This window comes from Candoia aspera, chromosome 16, assembly GCF_035149785.1.
Source record: "Candoia aspera isolate rCanAsp1 chromosome 16, rCanAsp1.hap2, whole genome shotgun sequence".
NCBI lineage: Eukaryota > Metazoa > Chordata > Lepidosauria > Squamata > Boidae > Candoia > Candoia aspera.
The window spans coordinates 6,160,345-6,177,373 of NC_086168.1; the positions used below are offsets into that span (position 1 = coordinate 6,160,345).

Consider the following 17,029-nt stretch of genomic DNA (forward strand, 5'->3'; position numbering starts at 1 on the left):
TTTTGGAGTTGTTGAGCCATCGCGGGAAGCAGGCTACTAGAAAGCTATCCCGGCTTTTGATCCGAGGAAGCGCAGCACCAGCCTGGCCAAAACCCCGAGATTTCTACAGCCAAAAGTGTTTGGTGGCACTATCCAGTCACGAAGTTGATTTGGAAAGCCGAGAGAGCAAGCGTTGATTGAAGAACCGGGGTCGGACGCAGAACAAATCAGGCTCCCTTCCTGGACTGGCCACTTTTGCCATGCGTCCGCTGTGATGGCAGAAATGAGCTTGTGACTGACGGTATAAACCATCCAAAAAAAAAAAAACATCCATGGCAGAAACTGACTGCTGGGGGGCCAGCCCACCTGTTCTAGCTGCCTGCCCTACCTGCTTCAAGCAATCCTTCAATTTCCACCTCAGCCCAAAGCTGTGCATTGTTTAAACACAGCAAAGTTGGTTTCCCAGGCGTGGAAACTAAGACAGATGGCCAACGGCATGGAAAAATAGCAGTGAGGCAGCAGCAGCTCTCTCTTTGCTTAACCCCCTGCTTCCTTCCCGGGCTGGATATAAGGCGTCCACCAGGCCTCTCTGCACGCAAGACAGAGCAATTAGCCAGAGCTGGTTTAAACTGTCCACCCAAGAACTTTATTTTGATAAGAGCAGCAGGCACTTTACATGAAACCGACATCTGTGCCGAGCCCAGCTATTCTTAACTATGTACAAAAAGCCCCCTTGCATAAGAACGCCTCCCCAACACCCCCAAGCCGGGCCCAAGTTCTGCTTCTGACACAGTAGCTACCACCCCCCATGCCCCTGACACCGCAAACATGTGTTAACATTTAAATTAAAGTTTCACACGCACGCGCGCGCGCGCGCACACACAGCCAGAGCAGCCGCCGTTCTGGAAACAGGCATCTGGTTGCAAAGACGGTGCACCCGTTTCCCTCTGCCGCACAGACCACAGACCATCTGCCCTCCTGGTGCTGAATCCGCCAGAAAACGAGCGCGCGAGCTTTCCTCCCTCCGCGTGGCTTCGAGGGAAGAAGAGGTGTTCACTCCCTCCTTCCCCAGCAAGGTTTCTGGTGGCTGCCATTGCCAGAAGGGCGAGGTTCTTCCCGGCTCCCAGAAAGTTCTTGGCGTCTCAATTCAAGTGAGCACGGCCTTTTAAACCGTTTTTCGTGCAGTAAGAACCCTGACTATCGATCCAAGGCCTCCTACCGCCAATGCCTGGGGGGGCAAGAGCAGAAACAAAAAATTAATGCCTGGGCTGTGCCTGCTGGTGCCCCAAGCAACCCCACATAAGCCACAGAACCAGAGCAAAGCGCTCGATCATCTTGGCTGCTTCTCTAGGGCATGCCCGTTTGGGGACTGAGATTCAGATCAGATCGAGGGCCCAGTGTTCATGTATTAAAGGGCCGCATCCTCCCAGCCCTAGTGAAGGCAGCAGCAGCATCCTGAAAGGCTCCCCCCACAGCAGAATCGCTTGCTCCATCCATCCCTCACCCCCTCATCATAAGGTGGCCAGAGCTGCGTCTGGACAGATAAACTGGGGAAAGGACTGTGTGCGTGTGTGTGTGTGCGCGCGCATCTCCCATTTTGAGTCTTTAACTCAAAAGGAAGGGAAAAAAAGATCGGCTCCCTCAACCATGCAGTAGAAACGTTTAGGGGCAGGTGCTGTAGGAAACCACATTTCAAACCAAGCCATTTCCTCTTGGCACCTCTTAGTCTTGCTGTAAGAGGTAAAGGTTTTGTGTAAAGAAGTTATCAAGGCTGTTTTGGGGAGACGTATAAGTTCTGAGTTCGGCCCGGAATCCCTTTTCAACAGCGGCAGTGTTTTTACACCATAGATTGGGACGTCTTGTTTGCCACAAGCAAGATCAAGGGTTTGGATCCTGCATTTTGTTCACTTATGACCTCTTAAGGGCCTAAATCCTTGGGCTTTGTGCTCCTTCGAGTGGGCGCACCTTTGTCATAGACAGAGGCTATGCCAGACTGGCACAGCAGCTTCCCCCAGTTAGCCCACCGTGCTGGTGGCCAGGTGTAGAGAGTCGGGAAGATGACCTTGACAGAGATACACCGGAACTGTCACCTGGGCAAAAGGTGCTGAAATACTTTTTGAGTCCTGAGAAAGATAGCATTCGGAAGCGTCTCAGGCAGACACCTCCCTGATTCACAGGAGTGTAAGAGGAGGAGAAGGTCCAGCACAGTCAGACTTGCAAGACTGTTACAGCCAAACTCAATCAAAGTACTTTTAGCTCCCTGTGGAGCTGACTTCCTGGCCAGGTCTAACAGGTGGGCTGACCCCAAAGCAGCCTGCTTAATACACTTTTGGGGCCTGTCTAGACCCCAATTTACCTGGCCCTCTCCTTGGCTGGCAGGAGCATATGGTAGGAGGGGGCCTGCTGAACCACGGGTGGGGAACTAGGCCTCGGAGGAGAGAAGCCACGTACCTTTTCATGCCACTGAAGTAGTATTGCACTGCTATTTTCCGTTGGCTTTTCAAATCCTTTATAAATGTACTTCATCAACAAGTCAATGCCACTGCTATCTAAAGAATTTACCGCCTGCTCTATCTCGCTGCTTTTGAAGGCCGTCAGGACCTTCAGCACCACCTCCTGGGCCTGCTCCTAAGGAGAAAGACGAGGGAAGCAGAATGAGGCCACCAATGGAGTCCAGCTCATGCAGGCTACTCTGTCGGAGAGGCACGGGGAAGGATTCTCTGGGTCCCAAATGCCCCTGGAGAGTCTTGGTTGTACTAAAAGTGCTAACTGAACAAATGAAAAATGCTTGTTGTCTTTTCCAACTATTTTCAGTTAGCACCGACTGCCTGACCACTCCGAATAGTGATGCAAAGGCCAGAAAGGAAATCAGAGAACACCCCTTTTTTTTTTCTCTGAGAGTTGATCTGACACAAGGAGGTCACATCGAGGCAGGAAGAGTTAAATCTCCCCTAGGCCACCTTACCTTTGCAGTCGGGTTCTTCGTGTTCACGGGAGAATTTCGTAAAGCAGCATGGAAGGCTCGGAGCAAGTCACCCGTGCGACAAATTAAGTTAAGGAGCTTGTGCCCTGCAGTCGTAACACCCCCGACAATCTAACACCCCCAAACACGGCTGGCTCTTGAAACCGACCAGCAACTCGTGAAGCGTTCCCAGCATTGATGCTGGTGATGGTCCAGCTACCAAGTCAACCTCATTCAATCCATAGCGTCTTGCAGGAGCTGCAAAGACTGAACAGCCTTCTTAAGTAGCTTTATTTGGACTTCCTGCCGGACTGGAGCAGATGAAACAAGATGGTGGCAAGACAAATATGTGGAACTATCTAAAGAAGCTGCAGGTTCTGTACACATTTCTTCCCTTCAGCACTGCAATTTCTCTTGCCTTGCTGGTCTCCACCACAAGAGCAAAAATGGCCAAAAACACCAATTTTGAGCATGGCACTACAGCTTAAAAATTCTGCGTATCCGGTTTGGCAGCTTGAAACGCACAAGCGCAGTACATAACCCAACACCCAATTAGCAGGGACAGTTCTGCAGAACCCTCTGATTCCCAACACAAGAAATCATATTTTTTGTTATTGAATAAACTAGAGAATAAATGAGACAGACAGGAAGTGTTGGGAGGGGGGACCAGCTGTCCCTGCACCAAATTGGAGCATTTAAATCAAAAAGGAGGTGGAAAACATCTTTGCTCTTTACCAGCATTTTTACATCAGCCTGTCTCTAGTCATTCACTGCATCCCACAGAAGCCTGTTCGAGACAGCGCAGATACCAGATGATTCTCTTCCTGCAGACTAACCCTGACAGACTTGCTCTGATTCACCAGCAACAGCAATTCCTGGAAGCTTGGCAGATCTTGGGAGCATAATACAAAGGCCTCTTGTCTCCACTCAGGAAGGAAGGAAGGAAGTACAAATCCTAAAGCAAGTCCCCACTGCCTAAGTCTCTGTTTTTGAAGTCTGCATTTCATTGCTGAATCTTTCTACGTATTTTGGTCTGCTGGAGAATCCCTTTTAACACCTACTGACGAATCTGCCTATCTGAAAATGTTAATACTTTATTCACAGAAGGCACAGGAAGGCCAGTTGGCTTACCCTGAGACTGGTAACAGATTGGCGGTCTTTGATACGTGCCGGCTATTACATAATTTCGTATCAGTCTCTTGGGTTCCTGGCATACAGACAGAAAGCCGCCGCCAGTAATGTCTACATGAAACTCATTCAAGGCAGTTTGTCGGTTGCTCTAAAACACAGTCTTTGGGATTTCAGATCCTGGCCTCATAGCAACAAAAATAAAATCCAGACGACTCTGGAAAAAGAAGGATGCCAGCCTGCAGAACTGCTCTTGAATCCAGGACATATTCAGCTTGCTTTAACTAAGAACCTCTGTTTTGACTGACAGCCGGCCCTCTCCTGAGAAGGCTTTGCAAACACACAGCAAAGAAATGAAAAGAAACACAAGCAAGGGAGGGTCTTCACCTACAAGAACTAAGGCATGATTACAAGTTTAGAAAACACTGAATCTCCCAGCGTTTTCAACAGTGTCTCTCGTCTCCTACGGGCAAATACTTGCGCCAGGTCTGGATAACACAGCTTGGTTACTGAACTGACCCATTTTCCAGGTTGCGCGCTATCATAAGCTAATCAGACAAGCTGGGTTCATGTTATAAGCTAAGCCACAGAAAAGCTAGCCAAGATTAAACCTAACCAAGCTCAGCATATGACACAAATGCAGCTGTTAATTAGGCACGCTGGGCAAACTCAGTCTAAATATACCCTCTTTTCACCATGACCGAGGTATTTTGGTTCAGCTCTGGGTAAATGTCCATGTCCTTTCGGTAACTGACCTGCTCTCCTCTTGGAAAGGACAGAATCAGCAGGGTGCTGCTGTGCCAGCCTCCAAACCACTCTTGCTGCCCCATATTATAGAAAACTGTTGTGGCATGACCGGGAACAGGCCAAGCGACATTCGCTGATCCTGGCTGGCAGAGACAAGCCCCCGTTCCTGCCTCTTCTGATCCAGCAAGACCAGTCATTTCCTGCCAAACCTGATTTTGCACATGATAACTGCATGCATCACGGCCCTTACAGGTCTTGTCATTCCTGATGCACCAAGGACGCCCCTGGGTGGGGCTCATTCCACAGCAATCTGCCCTGTCACATTACTTCACCTTCACGGTCTACGCTGCACCCACCCATTTCAAAAGGTGTGTTTGGGCTTCTCAGAAGCTCTCCTCCGAAAAACAATTCAGTGGATCGAAGGCACAGGACTCATCCTGCACAACTGCCGCCGCACCTGGCAACCACAGGGAACAAATTCCCACACAGCGCCGGCATTGTCTCAACACGCCTTTTACGGCTGCCCCCTCATTCTCTCTCCTCAAACAACATGCAATAGGAAGGCAATTCCCGTTAGATGTTCAACCCGAGAGGGAGGCGAGTGTGGTTATGGAATTCACAGCTAGATCAAGGAGGACAGGCCTCAACCTGCAGCCACAGGAAGTCGCCTTTGGAAAAGAAAGCGAAAAGGGATCTTCATACGCATTGCAAATGCAGAGAAAGCAAACCCAGACCAGACTGACATGGCAGAAAGGAAGTTCTGATGCAAGACACTGCAGGCTTGGAATTAACCGGTGGGCATATAAATGCCTAAGGCATTCCCACTGCACTGGTAAAGCCTTGATAGCAATAGACACCACAGTTGCCAAAGCACCGGCAGTGCAAGGAACAGCTAAGAGATTTAAAATGAGGCTGCAGGCACCCCAGTCACCAGGAACAAGCTTAACAAACAGGAAATTCACTCCAATGAAAAGGAGAGGATGCGGTTAGCCAGGGAGTTGTAAAATTATTCCCACAGGGTGCCTACATTTCCAAACAGGATTATACCTGGAGCAAAAACCACCTTCAGGCAACCCACCCAGATCAAAAAACCTGGCCAGCCCTGAACCAGCAACAATCCACGCACACGCTTAGCATGAGCATCTAGTCACTTGCCTGGTTCAACTGCACATCTTCAGTCTTTACCATTTGGAGGGAGGAAAGACCAAGCTGAAAAGTGGGAAGGGGCGTCCTGGAAAAGGACCTCCACCCAAATTCTAAAGCCCACTGTGGAAAGAAAGACCAGACCAGGAGCCCCATCTGCTCTTCAGCTACTCCCAGGCCCGAATGGATGGATGTCCCAAAGCATCCAAGGAGATCTGTTGGGCTTTCACCTCCCATAATCCCAAACCAGCAGGATTACAGGCACTGATGGCCAGGATACAGATACGGCTGAAGCCGCTGGGGAAGGGGGAGACCACCCAGGTTGGGGAGGGAAGCAAGAGAGAGACTGACAGGAGGATAAATGGATGGGGAAGATGGACAGACAGACAGACAGGAGGATGGATGGAGGGATGGATAAGACAGACAGGCAGAGAGGACAGATGGATGGGATGGGCAGATAGAGCCCCAGTTGATCCAGGGATGGCGATGAAAGCAGGGAAAGAAGCCCCCCACTCCAGGCACGGAAACTGCGGGAGGACGGGGAGATCCGGCGGGCGAGGATGGATCCCGGGGGAGGAACGGGGCGCCCCGGGAGGAGCAGCCTCCCAAGAGGGACGAGGCCACCCAGGACCGCCTGAGCTTCGCAGCTGCGACTCTGCGGGCTGACTTCTGGGCTCCGGAGTCCAGCGCATCGGGGGGGGGGGGGCGGGGGAGACAGCCACGCCGCCGCCGCCCGCCCATTCCCCCGGGGCGGCGCATGGGTCTTGTAGTCCATCTTCCTCGCACCCTAGGGCGGCCCTCCAGCGGCGCTGGGGCTACCCCCCCCAGCCTGGCGGGGGCCCCGAGGGCCGCGCTCCGGAGGCTCTCGGCGGGGTGGGGGAGACCGAGAAAGGATATTGCCGCAGCGCCGCCTCCACCTCCGGGCCCGGCCCTCCGTTGCCCTCCGCCGCGCCGGCCCCGCTCCCGGCCTCGGCGGCGTCGGGCTCCTCCACGAAGCGGTTCTCGTCGAACTGGTCGATGTCGAGGCGGCGGAAGCGCGAGGAGAGCGAACTCCGCGCCATGGCCGCGCCGGGCGGCAGCAGCTGCCCTCGCCCGCCGCCGCCGCCGCTCCGGCCCCGCGCGGAAGCGGAAACCCCGCCCGCCGGGAGGAGGGGAGGGGCTGAGCGGCAGGGGCGGGGCTGGGAGCGGGCGTTCTGAAGGGGGAGGAGCTTCGCCTCCTCGGCCGGCTTGTGGTCACGTGACCTCAGCCTTCTCGTCCCCTCCCTTTTTTTTTCCCCCTTCTGGGATTCGGTTTCGCTTCCATTCATTCATTCATTCATTCATTCCTACTGCTTCTCTGTCGACCCTTTAGGCTGCTACCCCGCCTTTCGCCCTGGAGCTCAGGCCGCTTTGACCCCTCCCAACAACAGCCTGGCGAGGTAGGCTGGGTGGAGAAGTCGTTTCCTGCTTCAGAGGCGCCCAGGGATCCTCCAAGGAGAGTCAGTCTGCCCCCCTGCGAAGTTTGAGAATTAAATTTTCCTCTTCCTCTCCCTCCCAACCGTGGGAAATGAGAAGGGTTTAAGAGAGTGGTAGTAAAGGTAAAGGTTTCCCTTGACATTAAGTCCAGTCGTGTCCGACTCTAGGGGGCGGTGCTCATCTCCGTTTCAAAGCCGAAGAGCCGGCATTTGTCCGTAGACACTTCCTCCGTGGTCATGTGGCCAGCATGACTGTCACAGAATGCCGTTACCTGCCTGCCGAAGCGGCACCTATTGATCTACTCACATTGGCATGTTTTCGAACTGCTCGGTTGGCAGGAGCTGGGACTAGCAACGGGAGCTCACCCTGTCAGGCGGATTCGAACTGCCGACCTTCCGATCGGCAAGCTCAGCAGCTCAGCGGTTTAACCCGCAGCGCACCGCGTCCCTTAAGAGAGTGGTACCCAGGCCGATTATCTCTGGCCCTTTAGCTTCATCGAGGCCCGGCACTGGCTCCGCTGGCACAAGGAAGGGCACACCCTTGTGCCAACGCCTCCTTCGCCAACTTGTGCCAACTTGTGCAAATGCAACAGCTAGCATTTTGCTCTGCTGAGGGAAGCCAAGCTGTGAGTGGCACCACAGTGGGGAATGGTGGGTTTGAGAACTGAATAAACGATGGTTTCACCATCGGCTGCTTTAAATCAAAAGATCAGAGGGACATACAACAAGGGGAAGCGTGCCTGCCCATGAGTAAAAATAAAATCAGAATCCAAATACAACCAAAGGGCCTTCGAAGATGGTGAGCCTGTGGATCTCCGCATCAGGTTTCACCTCACCTGATGAAGGTCTGGACAACTGAACAGCGCAGAACTTTCTGAGTCACTGGATCCTGATAAAAGTAGTTCAAGATTTAAAACAGGACCTGATTTTGGATTCCAATATATTTGTCTGTAAGGCACTTACATCCCGCTAAGCATTAAACCTAAATTAAACTTTAAGTGTACTGTGCAAACCTAGTTCAGAGACTGCATTAATTCAGCATTCAGGCTAGTGATTACTACGTCCACATAGAAATCCCATCCTAAATAAGGTTGGGGTTATAGATCTCAATCCTTGTGGAGATTTTGGTCCAGAATTTTGTTTATTCGCTTCCTCTCTGGTCAGCTGACACCCCATTATGGATACAGACATTATGTTACAGCATAAACGCAGATTGGCCCGAAAGCTTACCACTGCTTCATAAATGATGATTTCACATAATGGCAAAGTCTAGATTTAGTAAACCCAATCAATGTTTTAGTAGTATTTTCCTCTTGCATTCTGCAAAACATACAGTTTCAGACAGCTGTAAGGATACAGTATAAGGTTCAAACCATTCAAGTAAGAGAGTTCAGCCAAGAGCAGAAATAATAATAATAATAATAATAATACCGTGCCTTTGTTTTGTACAACTCAAGATGGCTTAGATAATGCTCTTGCCTCCTATTCCCCCTACAACAACCCTGTGAGGTGGGTTGATCATTTATTAGAATTATTTCCACATCAATTTTCACTAGATAGACTCTTACAATTGTTATAATTATTTAACATCCCCAAAAGGCAAATATAAGCTATTTCCACTTCACTGCCAAAAAAACCCCTTCATCTCCATTAACTCATCAGGGTCAAATCTGGCCCAGAGGAGAACCTCAGCTGATGGGCAAAGAGTGAGGTTCGGATGGTGTTCCTTTTCAGCCAATGGGAAAGGCTCTGCAAAAAACCAGGACATTGGCCTGAGTGGAGGCTGAAAGGCCAATGAGATGACCCAGCTAAGGGCCAATGAAACAGCGAGGGTCAGATCGGTGCCACCAATCAGCAGAGAGCTGGTCTGGGGCGAGAAGGGTATAAAGGGGGCTGCGGGGAAGGGACCTGTCAGACCGCCAGCAGCAGCCCGGAAGAAGAGGAGGAGGAGGAGGAGGAGGAGGAGGAGGAGGAGGAGGAGGAGGAGGAGGAAGTCAAGTGAGCAGCCTCATAGCAAAGAAGATACAGAGGAAGAGAAGAAGGAAGAAGAAAGCAAGAAGAAGAAAGCTGAAGCAGCAGCAGTCCAAGAGCTGGCAAGTCACCCCCGTCTGCCCAAGTTTGGGCAAAGGCTAAAAGAGCTTGAAGTGGATTGCCAGAGTCCCTGTGATGTTCCTGGGAAGCCCAGAATTCCCTCCCCTCCTCTGGACCCTGCAGAGCGAGCCTAGAAAAGGCTGAAAGTAAAAATAAGTCTGCCAAGAATCTGGTGTGGCTTTAATCTTTGTATTACAAACCAGGCGACTAATAAAACTTTGGGCCAGAGGGGAGACTTCGGTGGGAATCCCCTCAGGAACAAGCTGCTGAGGCAGGTGGGTGTTTTAAGGCGGCTGGTATTAATACTTGTGTGTCTGTGTCTCAACTTCAGGGTGTTTCAAATACATAAAACTTCCTGCTGTGTGTTATTCCGTGAATAAAGTCACTCTTTTTGAATGTGCCACCCTGGTTTCTACCAGCTCTCCCAGGATACAGGGGAAAATGCTGCATTTCAGGTTTTGTTCTGAGGGATAATCTTGTGGTAGCTAATACAGGGTTTCAAAAGCCAGGTGGCAAAATTTCCTCAGCTCCCCTCCACTGCTGCTTCTGCAATACGGATGGTGGCGTGACAGGGTTGCAAAGGGTTCCCTATTAACATCAACCTTTTAAAAAAAGCCCTTACAAAAGGCATATTACAAATATATAAAATATATACATTATAGACTACTGTTCCCTTCCATATGAATAAATTTTTAAAAAGTGTGTGCAAGATGTCATTTCTGCCCATGCCAAAGTTTTCCCTCCATTAGGATGGATTACATAATAATAATAATGACTGATTGGTTAAAGTATTCACAGGTCTAACTTTTTTAAACAGGCAGCATTCCTGTGAACTATTACTGCCTCAGGTTGGAAATGTATTTCAATGGTTATAAAGATTTAAAATGCTCTAATACAAAACACGTGTTTTCAAAAAGTGAGGAGATTTAAACCCAAGTATGGGGCAGGGGGGAATGGAGATGCCCACATTTCAAGTTAGTTTAAAAAGATCTGATTGGTGCTCCCTTCACACTTCAGTCAAGGAATAAGCTGGGGATACTAGAAATTCCTTGGCTGTACAGAAAGGGATTTGGGAATCTCGAGATTTTTTCTGGAGATGGCCTTTAAAAAAAGATAAACCTGGCCATCCTGTAAATTTTTGTACCATACTGGAGCATGATAAAGTACCTAATATCTACTGCTTTAATTAGCACAGGGGAAATTACTTGGAAAAGAGAATGCTGAATTTTCCTCAGTAAGAGTTCGCCACATATTTCAAAAGGATCCCATATTACAAAGGCTGGTGGCTTAGCCTTTAGCGCACAGCAATGAACATTTCAGCATATTTAAAAGGTCTGTAAAAAGCAAGCCATCCTACCTGGTGTGCTCATACACAAAATGGTTTCCAGTTTTGCTTCTAATTTTTAAAGTGCATAAGGTGATATGTGGGACCTTACATTTACGCAAGACAAATGAAGAGACACCAGCAATTCAAATGCCCTTCTGCAGGCATCCTTGAAATTTAGCCTTCAATAATATCACCAAAATTATAGATAGCATTTTCATAACTCTTAGCCATAAGCAAGAAGGCAGCCACAGGATTAAAAACTGGGAGAATGGAAAGTGCCTTGGGGCTTCTGCTGACTTTCCCAGGAAGATTGCCTAAATTAATCTGAAGTTGGGTAGGAAATCATTTGCATGTGATTATTCAGAAAAAATATACAAGTCCCAAATCAACAAAACCAGCCCTCCTATTAACAAGCTGGTATTTCCACTGCTGAGTTTTATGGGGGCGTATCAAAATAGGTCTAAGCTGCCAACCAAGTGCCTCCTATCAGCAACATTCGATTAATTTCTTTAGTATTATTTCTCCCCAAAGACCCTGGAACAATCTACAAATGTCCCTACAGATGCTACGTGTTGGACTGTTTTAACATTCCCAGTTCCACATGGGCAAACACATCTCAAAGTATCTTTCCTGGAATAACGCCAAGGGCAAAATATTGTATCTAGCCCAGAAAGGAAAAAAACAAAAGAAGTTTTCTTAACTTGGGGTCAGTGAATTGGTATCAAAAGCCCAACTGTTTTTACAAAATACCCATAAAAAAGCCATGACTGCATTTGTGTTCTGCTTTAGTCAAGAGTGGTAAATGAAGTCATTCATTCACAGCGTCAGGTTTTATTCTGAAGTTTAACCTAGAGGCACGGGTTCAAGATTATTACTTTATTAAAAATACAAGGTATCTGAGAAAAATCAGAACAATTATTTTAATGTACAAATTCAAATACCTGTAATAGGCTTTCTGTTTCACTTTGAATCCTAGAAATAAAAACAAAGCTGAAAAGGAAAATAAGGGGCAGTTTTCTCTAAACCACTTATTTATGACTTAAAATATAAACAAGGCCAGCCCACCTTTACAGCATGGGTATATGCACTGGAGTTGGACTTACAAAGTCCCAACATGCACATTAATTCAACTTTGCTGCTGAAATTTCTTAAAAACTTTATTCCAAAAAAAAAAGAAAAAAGAAAGAAAGAAAAGAAAAATCCCCAAAGCCAGCTCCTGAATGAAATAAGGAGATCAGACTAGTTCTGATGTCTTGCTGTTTTTATTTGATTTTATTTTGAAGGGAAATAAAAGAGTTTTCCCTAAAAACAAAAACAGGAAAATCATAAGCACTACAAAATGACAAGTTAAGTGCTTGTGGGACATTTCAAAAGCATTCTTACCGAAGCCCTAGAAAGGAGGAGACGCACGGGACGGGACGGGGATGTTAAGAAATGCAACACTACAGACCATATACAATACATTTAGATAATTTAAAAATAAAAAGGCATTTCAGCAGCAAAGTGCTCAATAGAATGTATGTCACAAAGGAAGGAAGGGCCAGTGGCAGTATTTCAGAGGAAATATGGTGTGGTTGTCCTCGGAGGGATGACACGTTCAGAATCTGGGACAGCACGGAACAGCTTCGGTTCTCTGGTATTTACATCTTTAAAGACCATGATTGAGGCGATATTTCCACAGCGATAGCAGTAGTTTGGAGCAGACCACACCGTTACCAGCTTCTCGTCAAACATAAATTTGTAACCTTCATGTACTAGTTGATGGGCCCGGCAGATCAGTTTCAAGTTGTTGATGTGGACAAACTGTCAGAGGTGAAGAGAAAGAAAGGAACACAATTTACAGCACCAACTAGGGCTGGGTTTTATATATCGTATTAAACTGGGGGGGGGGGCATGGCTGGTGGAACAAGCCACCACAGCACTTTAAGCTATAAACCATGGTTTACAAACTCTAATACTTGAGTCTGTACAATTACTTTAAGCTGGCAGCACAAACTATGATGATGTCAAAAATATGCAGAGGATAGAGGTAAAAAAAAAAAAAAAAGGCAGAAATGGGACATGCCTAAGTTTGCATGCTTTTTAAAAACCCGAATAGCAAGCGCTATGTAGATGTCAACACCCAACTGCCGCCCACATCGAACGGTTCCTTTAATGAAGATTAATGAAGGTTCTTGCGCCATACCTCCCAGGTGCTCAGACAATATTCTGAACGCAAATCAGGCTGGTTGCAAGACTCACGAATGAGAGAGCAGGCAAAATAAGGTACGGTGAATTGGTTTGGATTTTACCTCATTGGTGACTTTAGCACCAAAAAGCCACCCGGCTCCTCGAGGGCTAATGGCCCAGGTGTCAACATCTTCTGGGTCCGACCAGACGAGGTCACAGAAAGCTCCTTTGTGCGGAATTTCTTGGTTGCGCTCGATGGTTCGGATCTGGTCTAGCGTTTTGATGTCGGGGGAGAGACCTCCGTGCACGCAGAGGATCTGTTCATCTATCAACTTGAGGAAAATAGCAGAATGGTTTTTACTCACGCTGGAGACTTGAAATTCAAAAGCTATCTGGCGGAAGAGGGGACAAGAGACCATACCCACAATTTTTTCCAAACGCTACAAGGAAAAACTTACTGCTGCTACTGTCAGCATGTCGAAGACTTTAGTGCAGTATCTCCAGGCGTTTGCATTACCGTATTTTGTTTGGCATTCATCTGTTTGAAGAGAGGGAAGATGGGGAGATAAAGAAAGCTACATTCTGTTAGTTACTACTTCTCCATCCCTGAATACCAGGTTGAAAATTTGCACTGTTCCAGGTTCCTCAGACTCTGAGGTTTATGCTTGTTTTTTGTCGTCAATGGAAAAAAAAACTTCTCTATAATCTTTTTTTAAAAAACCAAATCCTGCCACCAGAGAGGGAGGGTTTGTGATGGTTTTGTGACAGTTTTATGCTGAAAAAATGATTGCAGAGAGGTGGAGTAGCAACAACAGGGAACTCACCATAAAATCCATAGACTTGGGTTATCTGTCTGCTTTCGTGATTCCCACGCAAGAGCGTGATCCGGTCAGGCCACTTCGCTTTCAGGGCGAGAAGATATGTAAACGTCTCTAGGCTATAATACCCTCTGTCTACAAAATCACCCTGGAAGTTAAAACAACACTTTACTATATTTGACAGTAATGTGCTCAGGCTGCAATTTTATGAATATGTAATCAAAGTTAGCAGGGCTTGTATTAAAATAAACAGGCAGGAGATTGTGTTGCAGTTCTTCAGTTCCAAAGCTAAACATTTCTGCCTTGATTAAAGCATCAACTATTTCTCAATCTTACTACTTGTACATAGGGTCTATAAATATTAAAACACCTGGTCAACAAAACTGCATTTCCCCAAGCTCCTTCAGAATGCTCGGAGTCCAAGCCAGTCTGCTATTTCCATTTTTTACCTGCCATTACTGGCTAGCACACCTTTTTTCAAACTATATGCACTGAGCCAAAGAACAGGAACTGTGTCCCCAGAGCACAAAACCAAACCATAAGCAGTCCCCTCCTTCAACACATCACAAAAAATATATCACATTTCAAATGCTATTTGCTCTTTTTCCGTCCACATTTGTTCATACCATAAATATGTAGTTCGTGTCAGGAACCTGACCTCCAGTTCTGAATAATTCACATAAATCGTAAAACTGAAAAGCAAAAAGAAACACGTATTTCAACATAGGCAAATTCCAACTATCCACTGAAATTACTTTCATAGGATTGTAAAGGTGACCCTTAAAAAAAAGAAGTAATGATTCTGAAACCCTGAACAAAATAACGTGCATGCAGTTAGCGATAAGAAATTAGAATCCCAGTGACTGGTAAAAAGTTAAAACAGTGATCTTAGGGTCATCTGATAGCAGTTGATCCATCAGCACAAGAAACATTACAATTACCTCTTTTTCAGTAATGCATGGCATTGCTTCGGTACCCAAAATGGCACCGTTGACAAGCAAAAGTGAGATACAAGTTGAGGTTTCGGGAAAATCAAGGTTCTAAGAAGTATGCATGAAAACCTTAAGGGAAAACCACCTGCTAATGAGATATGTTTTAGAGGGCCTGGAATGATCATTAGGAAAAGGAAATATAGGAGGAAAATAGAACACACTGGGATTCTAAGAAAATCTCTCAAATTAGCTGAAGATCTCACTTGTCTGATGTACAGGTAGTCCTCACTTAACGACCACAATTGGGACTGGCATTTCAGTTGTTAAGTGAAGTAGTCATTAAGCAAATCCGACCTGATTTTATAACTTTTTTTGCAGCAGGTGTTAAGCGAACCATGTGGTCGTTAAGTGAATCATGCGGTTCTCCAGTGATTTTGCTTGCCAGAAGCCGGATGGGAAGCTCAAAAATGGTGATCATGTGACCACCGGATGTTACAGCGGTCACAAGTGTGAGAACTGGTCTTAAGTCATTTTTTCAACACTGTTGGAAGTCTGAACTGTCACTAAACAAATGGTTGTTACGTGAGGACTACCTGTACTCCTCTAGTCCCCTCTGTTTGAGCTATGGGCCTTGATAACCTTCCAAAAATTACTTAATGGCAATCTTTGTGTTTTACATTTGCAATGCTGCGTAAAGGAAAAGCATTTCCTTTGCCACTGCAGCTGTTCAGGGAGGCCATTCCTTCCCCCTGCTCAAAGCCTGCTCTTTCTTCACCCAAGTCTGGCTCTGGCACACCCAGCCGTCGTTCCCATTTCCCCTCAGCTAATTGTTGCGCTCTCTTTACAGCTCTGGTGCTGGAGAAAACACTGCCAAAGGTAGAGTCCATAGGAAATTCCACCTGTCCATGAATGTCGCCACAGACGGTAACGGGGGTAGAAACTGGCTGCACGTTAGATTCTTCAAGGAGCAGGTCACAGACGTAGTCGCACAAGCGCTGGAAAGACAGATTAGTTCAGGTCACTGCATGATTCCTGCATATCGCCCGTATCACGTCAGAGAGCACATTCCCACTTACGTCCCAAAGTATGCATCAGTGAGACCAATAAACACACGTTTTGCCCCTTTCCTGGGCACTCCACCCATTTCTCTACAATTAATTCAAAACGTGCCCAGATGATCATCCTCCCCAGGAAAACGAGGCAGGCTCAAAGCAACCTGGAAGGGGGACCACGAGGAAATCCCCGGGGTGGGGGGCTGGACGGGGAAGGGGGAAAAAGAAGGTGCCCACGGCATCCTGTCGCCCATCCAGACACGGCGTGAGCGGGAGGAAAGTGGAGCCCGGCCGAGCCCGTCTGGGTGGGGCTGGGCGACATCAACGGCTCCGTCGGGCGTGGGGGACCCGCCCCCTCGCTCCTTCCTGCCCAGGAGCGACCCTCCGAGCCCCTTCATCGACGGCAAGCAGGGCCCGCGAGGGCGCCCCCCAAGGCCCAGCCCGCCCCACGCCCAGCCTCCCCGCCTCACCTTGAGGTCGTTCTCGGGCAGGTACTTGCAGAGCCGCGCTATCTCGACGTACTTATCCAAGTCCAGGGGCGCCATTTTGGGAGAGCCGCTCCGAGGGGGGGGAGGGGGGAGGGGGAGGGAGGCAGGAGGAGGAGGAGAAGGAGGGGGAGAGGACCGGGCCGGAAGCTGCGACCCGCACTTCCGGGTTGGGGGCCCACGGGCGGAGAGGCGGGAAACCCGGGCCAGGCCCCACCAGGCTACGCACGAGAGCGCGCGGGACGTCCAGCCGACGCAGCCGACGGGAGGGACGCCGCCGCTGCCTCCTTTCCCCCGGCCCTCGGCTCCCGGTCCTTTCCCGGCCAGACCGGAAACGAGAAAGCCGACTTCCGGGGGTTTTGAATCGGACACCGTGCTTCCTTCTGGTCCGACCCAGGGCCGCTTCCGGCTCTCTGTTTCCGTCTTCTCTCTCCCCGCCCCCTGGGCTCCATTATGGCGTCTGAGCGGCCGCCCTGCCCCGCGGCATTCTGGGGTTTGTAGTCGGCGCTTGCTGCCCAGGCTCAGGGGCTGCTGCGAAGCCCAGAGGGAATGTTGGTCGGGGATTAGGGGAACTGGTGCCCGGCCAATCTGGAAAGCCTTGGGCTGGGAAAGGTGGATTTGCCCAGGGGGGTCCGGACAAGCCACAATTGTATTTTGTGCGAACGCGGCCAGTGATTAACCCCTGCAAATGAGGCCAGATAAAGGCATTCGTGCAAGCTCGGCGGCGGACGAAGGGGATTAA

At 48.6% G+C, this 17,029-nt stretch overlaps 2 protein-coding genes across 2 annotated transcripts; both read right to left on the reverse strand.

Annotated features, from left to right (window-relative positions):
* Positions 1 to 602: 602 nt before the first annotated feature.
* Positions 603 to 7,088, reverse strand: ARPC5L (actin related protein 2/3 complex subunit 5 like). The gene is made up of 4 exons (XM_063316201.1): positions 6,857 to 7,088; positions 2,945 to 3,017; positions 2,431 to 2,607; positions 603 to 1,207 (listed from the first exon to the last, which is right to left on the reverse strand). Exons 1-4 carry the CDS (start codon positions 7,018 to 7,020, stop codon positions 1,145 to 1,147), a joined length of 477 nt encoding a protein of 158 aa, XP_063172271.1. The 5' UTR covers positions 7,021 to 7,088; the 3' UTR covers positions 603 to 1,144.
* A 4,604-nt stretch (positions 7,089 to 11,692) lies between these two features.
* On the reverse strand, positions 11,693 to 16,665 carry PPP6C (protein phosphatase 6 catalytic subunit). Its single transcript, XM_063316013.1, has 7 exons — positions 16,273 to 16,665; positions 15,650 to 15,745; positions 14,445 to 14,510; positions 13,825 to 13,966; positions 13,459 to 13,538; positions 13,123 to 13,332; positions 11,693 to 12,634 (listed from the first exon to the last, which is right to left on the reverse strand). Exons 1-7 carry the CDS (start codon positions 16,345 to 16,347, stop codon positions 12,386 to 12,388), a joined length of 918 nt encoding a protein of 305 aa, XP_063172083.1. The 5' UTR covers positions 16,348 to 16,665; the 3' UTR covers positions 11,693 to 12,385.
* Between the last annotated feature and the right edge of the window lie 364 nt (positions 16,666 to 17,029).

What these genes read in the sequence shown, in the direction of transcription:
- ARPC5L (XM_063316201.1), bottom strand. Translation starts at nt 7,020, where the DNA reads ATGGCGCGGAGTTCGCTCTCCTCGCGCTTCCGCCGCCTCGACATCGAC. An exon ending in CGAAGAACCCGACTGCAAAG is followed by an intron (nt 2,608 to 2,944) that starts GTAAGGTGGCCT and finishes CTTTCTCCTTAG; the next exon opens with GAGCAGGCCCAGGAGGTGGT. An exon ending in TACTTCAGTGGCATGAAAAG is followed by an intron (nt 1,208 to 2,430) that starts GTACGTGGCTTC and finishes TTGCCCCCCCAG; the next exon opens with GCATTGGCGGTAGGAGGCCT.
- PPP6C (XM_063316013.1), bottom strand. Translation starts at nt 16,347, where the DNA reads ATGGCGCCCCTGGACTTGGATAAGTACGTCGAGATAGCGCGGCTCTGC. An exon ending in ACACGAACTACATATTTATG is followed by an intron (nt 13,967 to 14,444) that starts GTATGAACAAAT and finishes TTTAACTTCCAG; the next exon opens with GGTGATTTTGTAGACAGAGG. An exon ending in ACATGCTGACAGTAGCAGCA is followed by an intron (nt 13,333 to 13,458) that starts GTAAGTTTTTCC and finishes ATTTTCCTCAAG; the next exon opens with TTGATAGATGAACAGATCCT.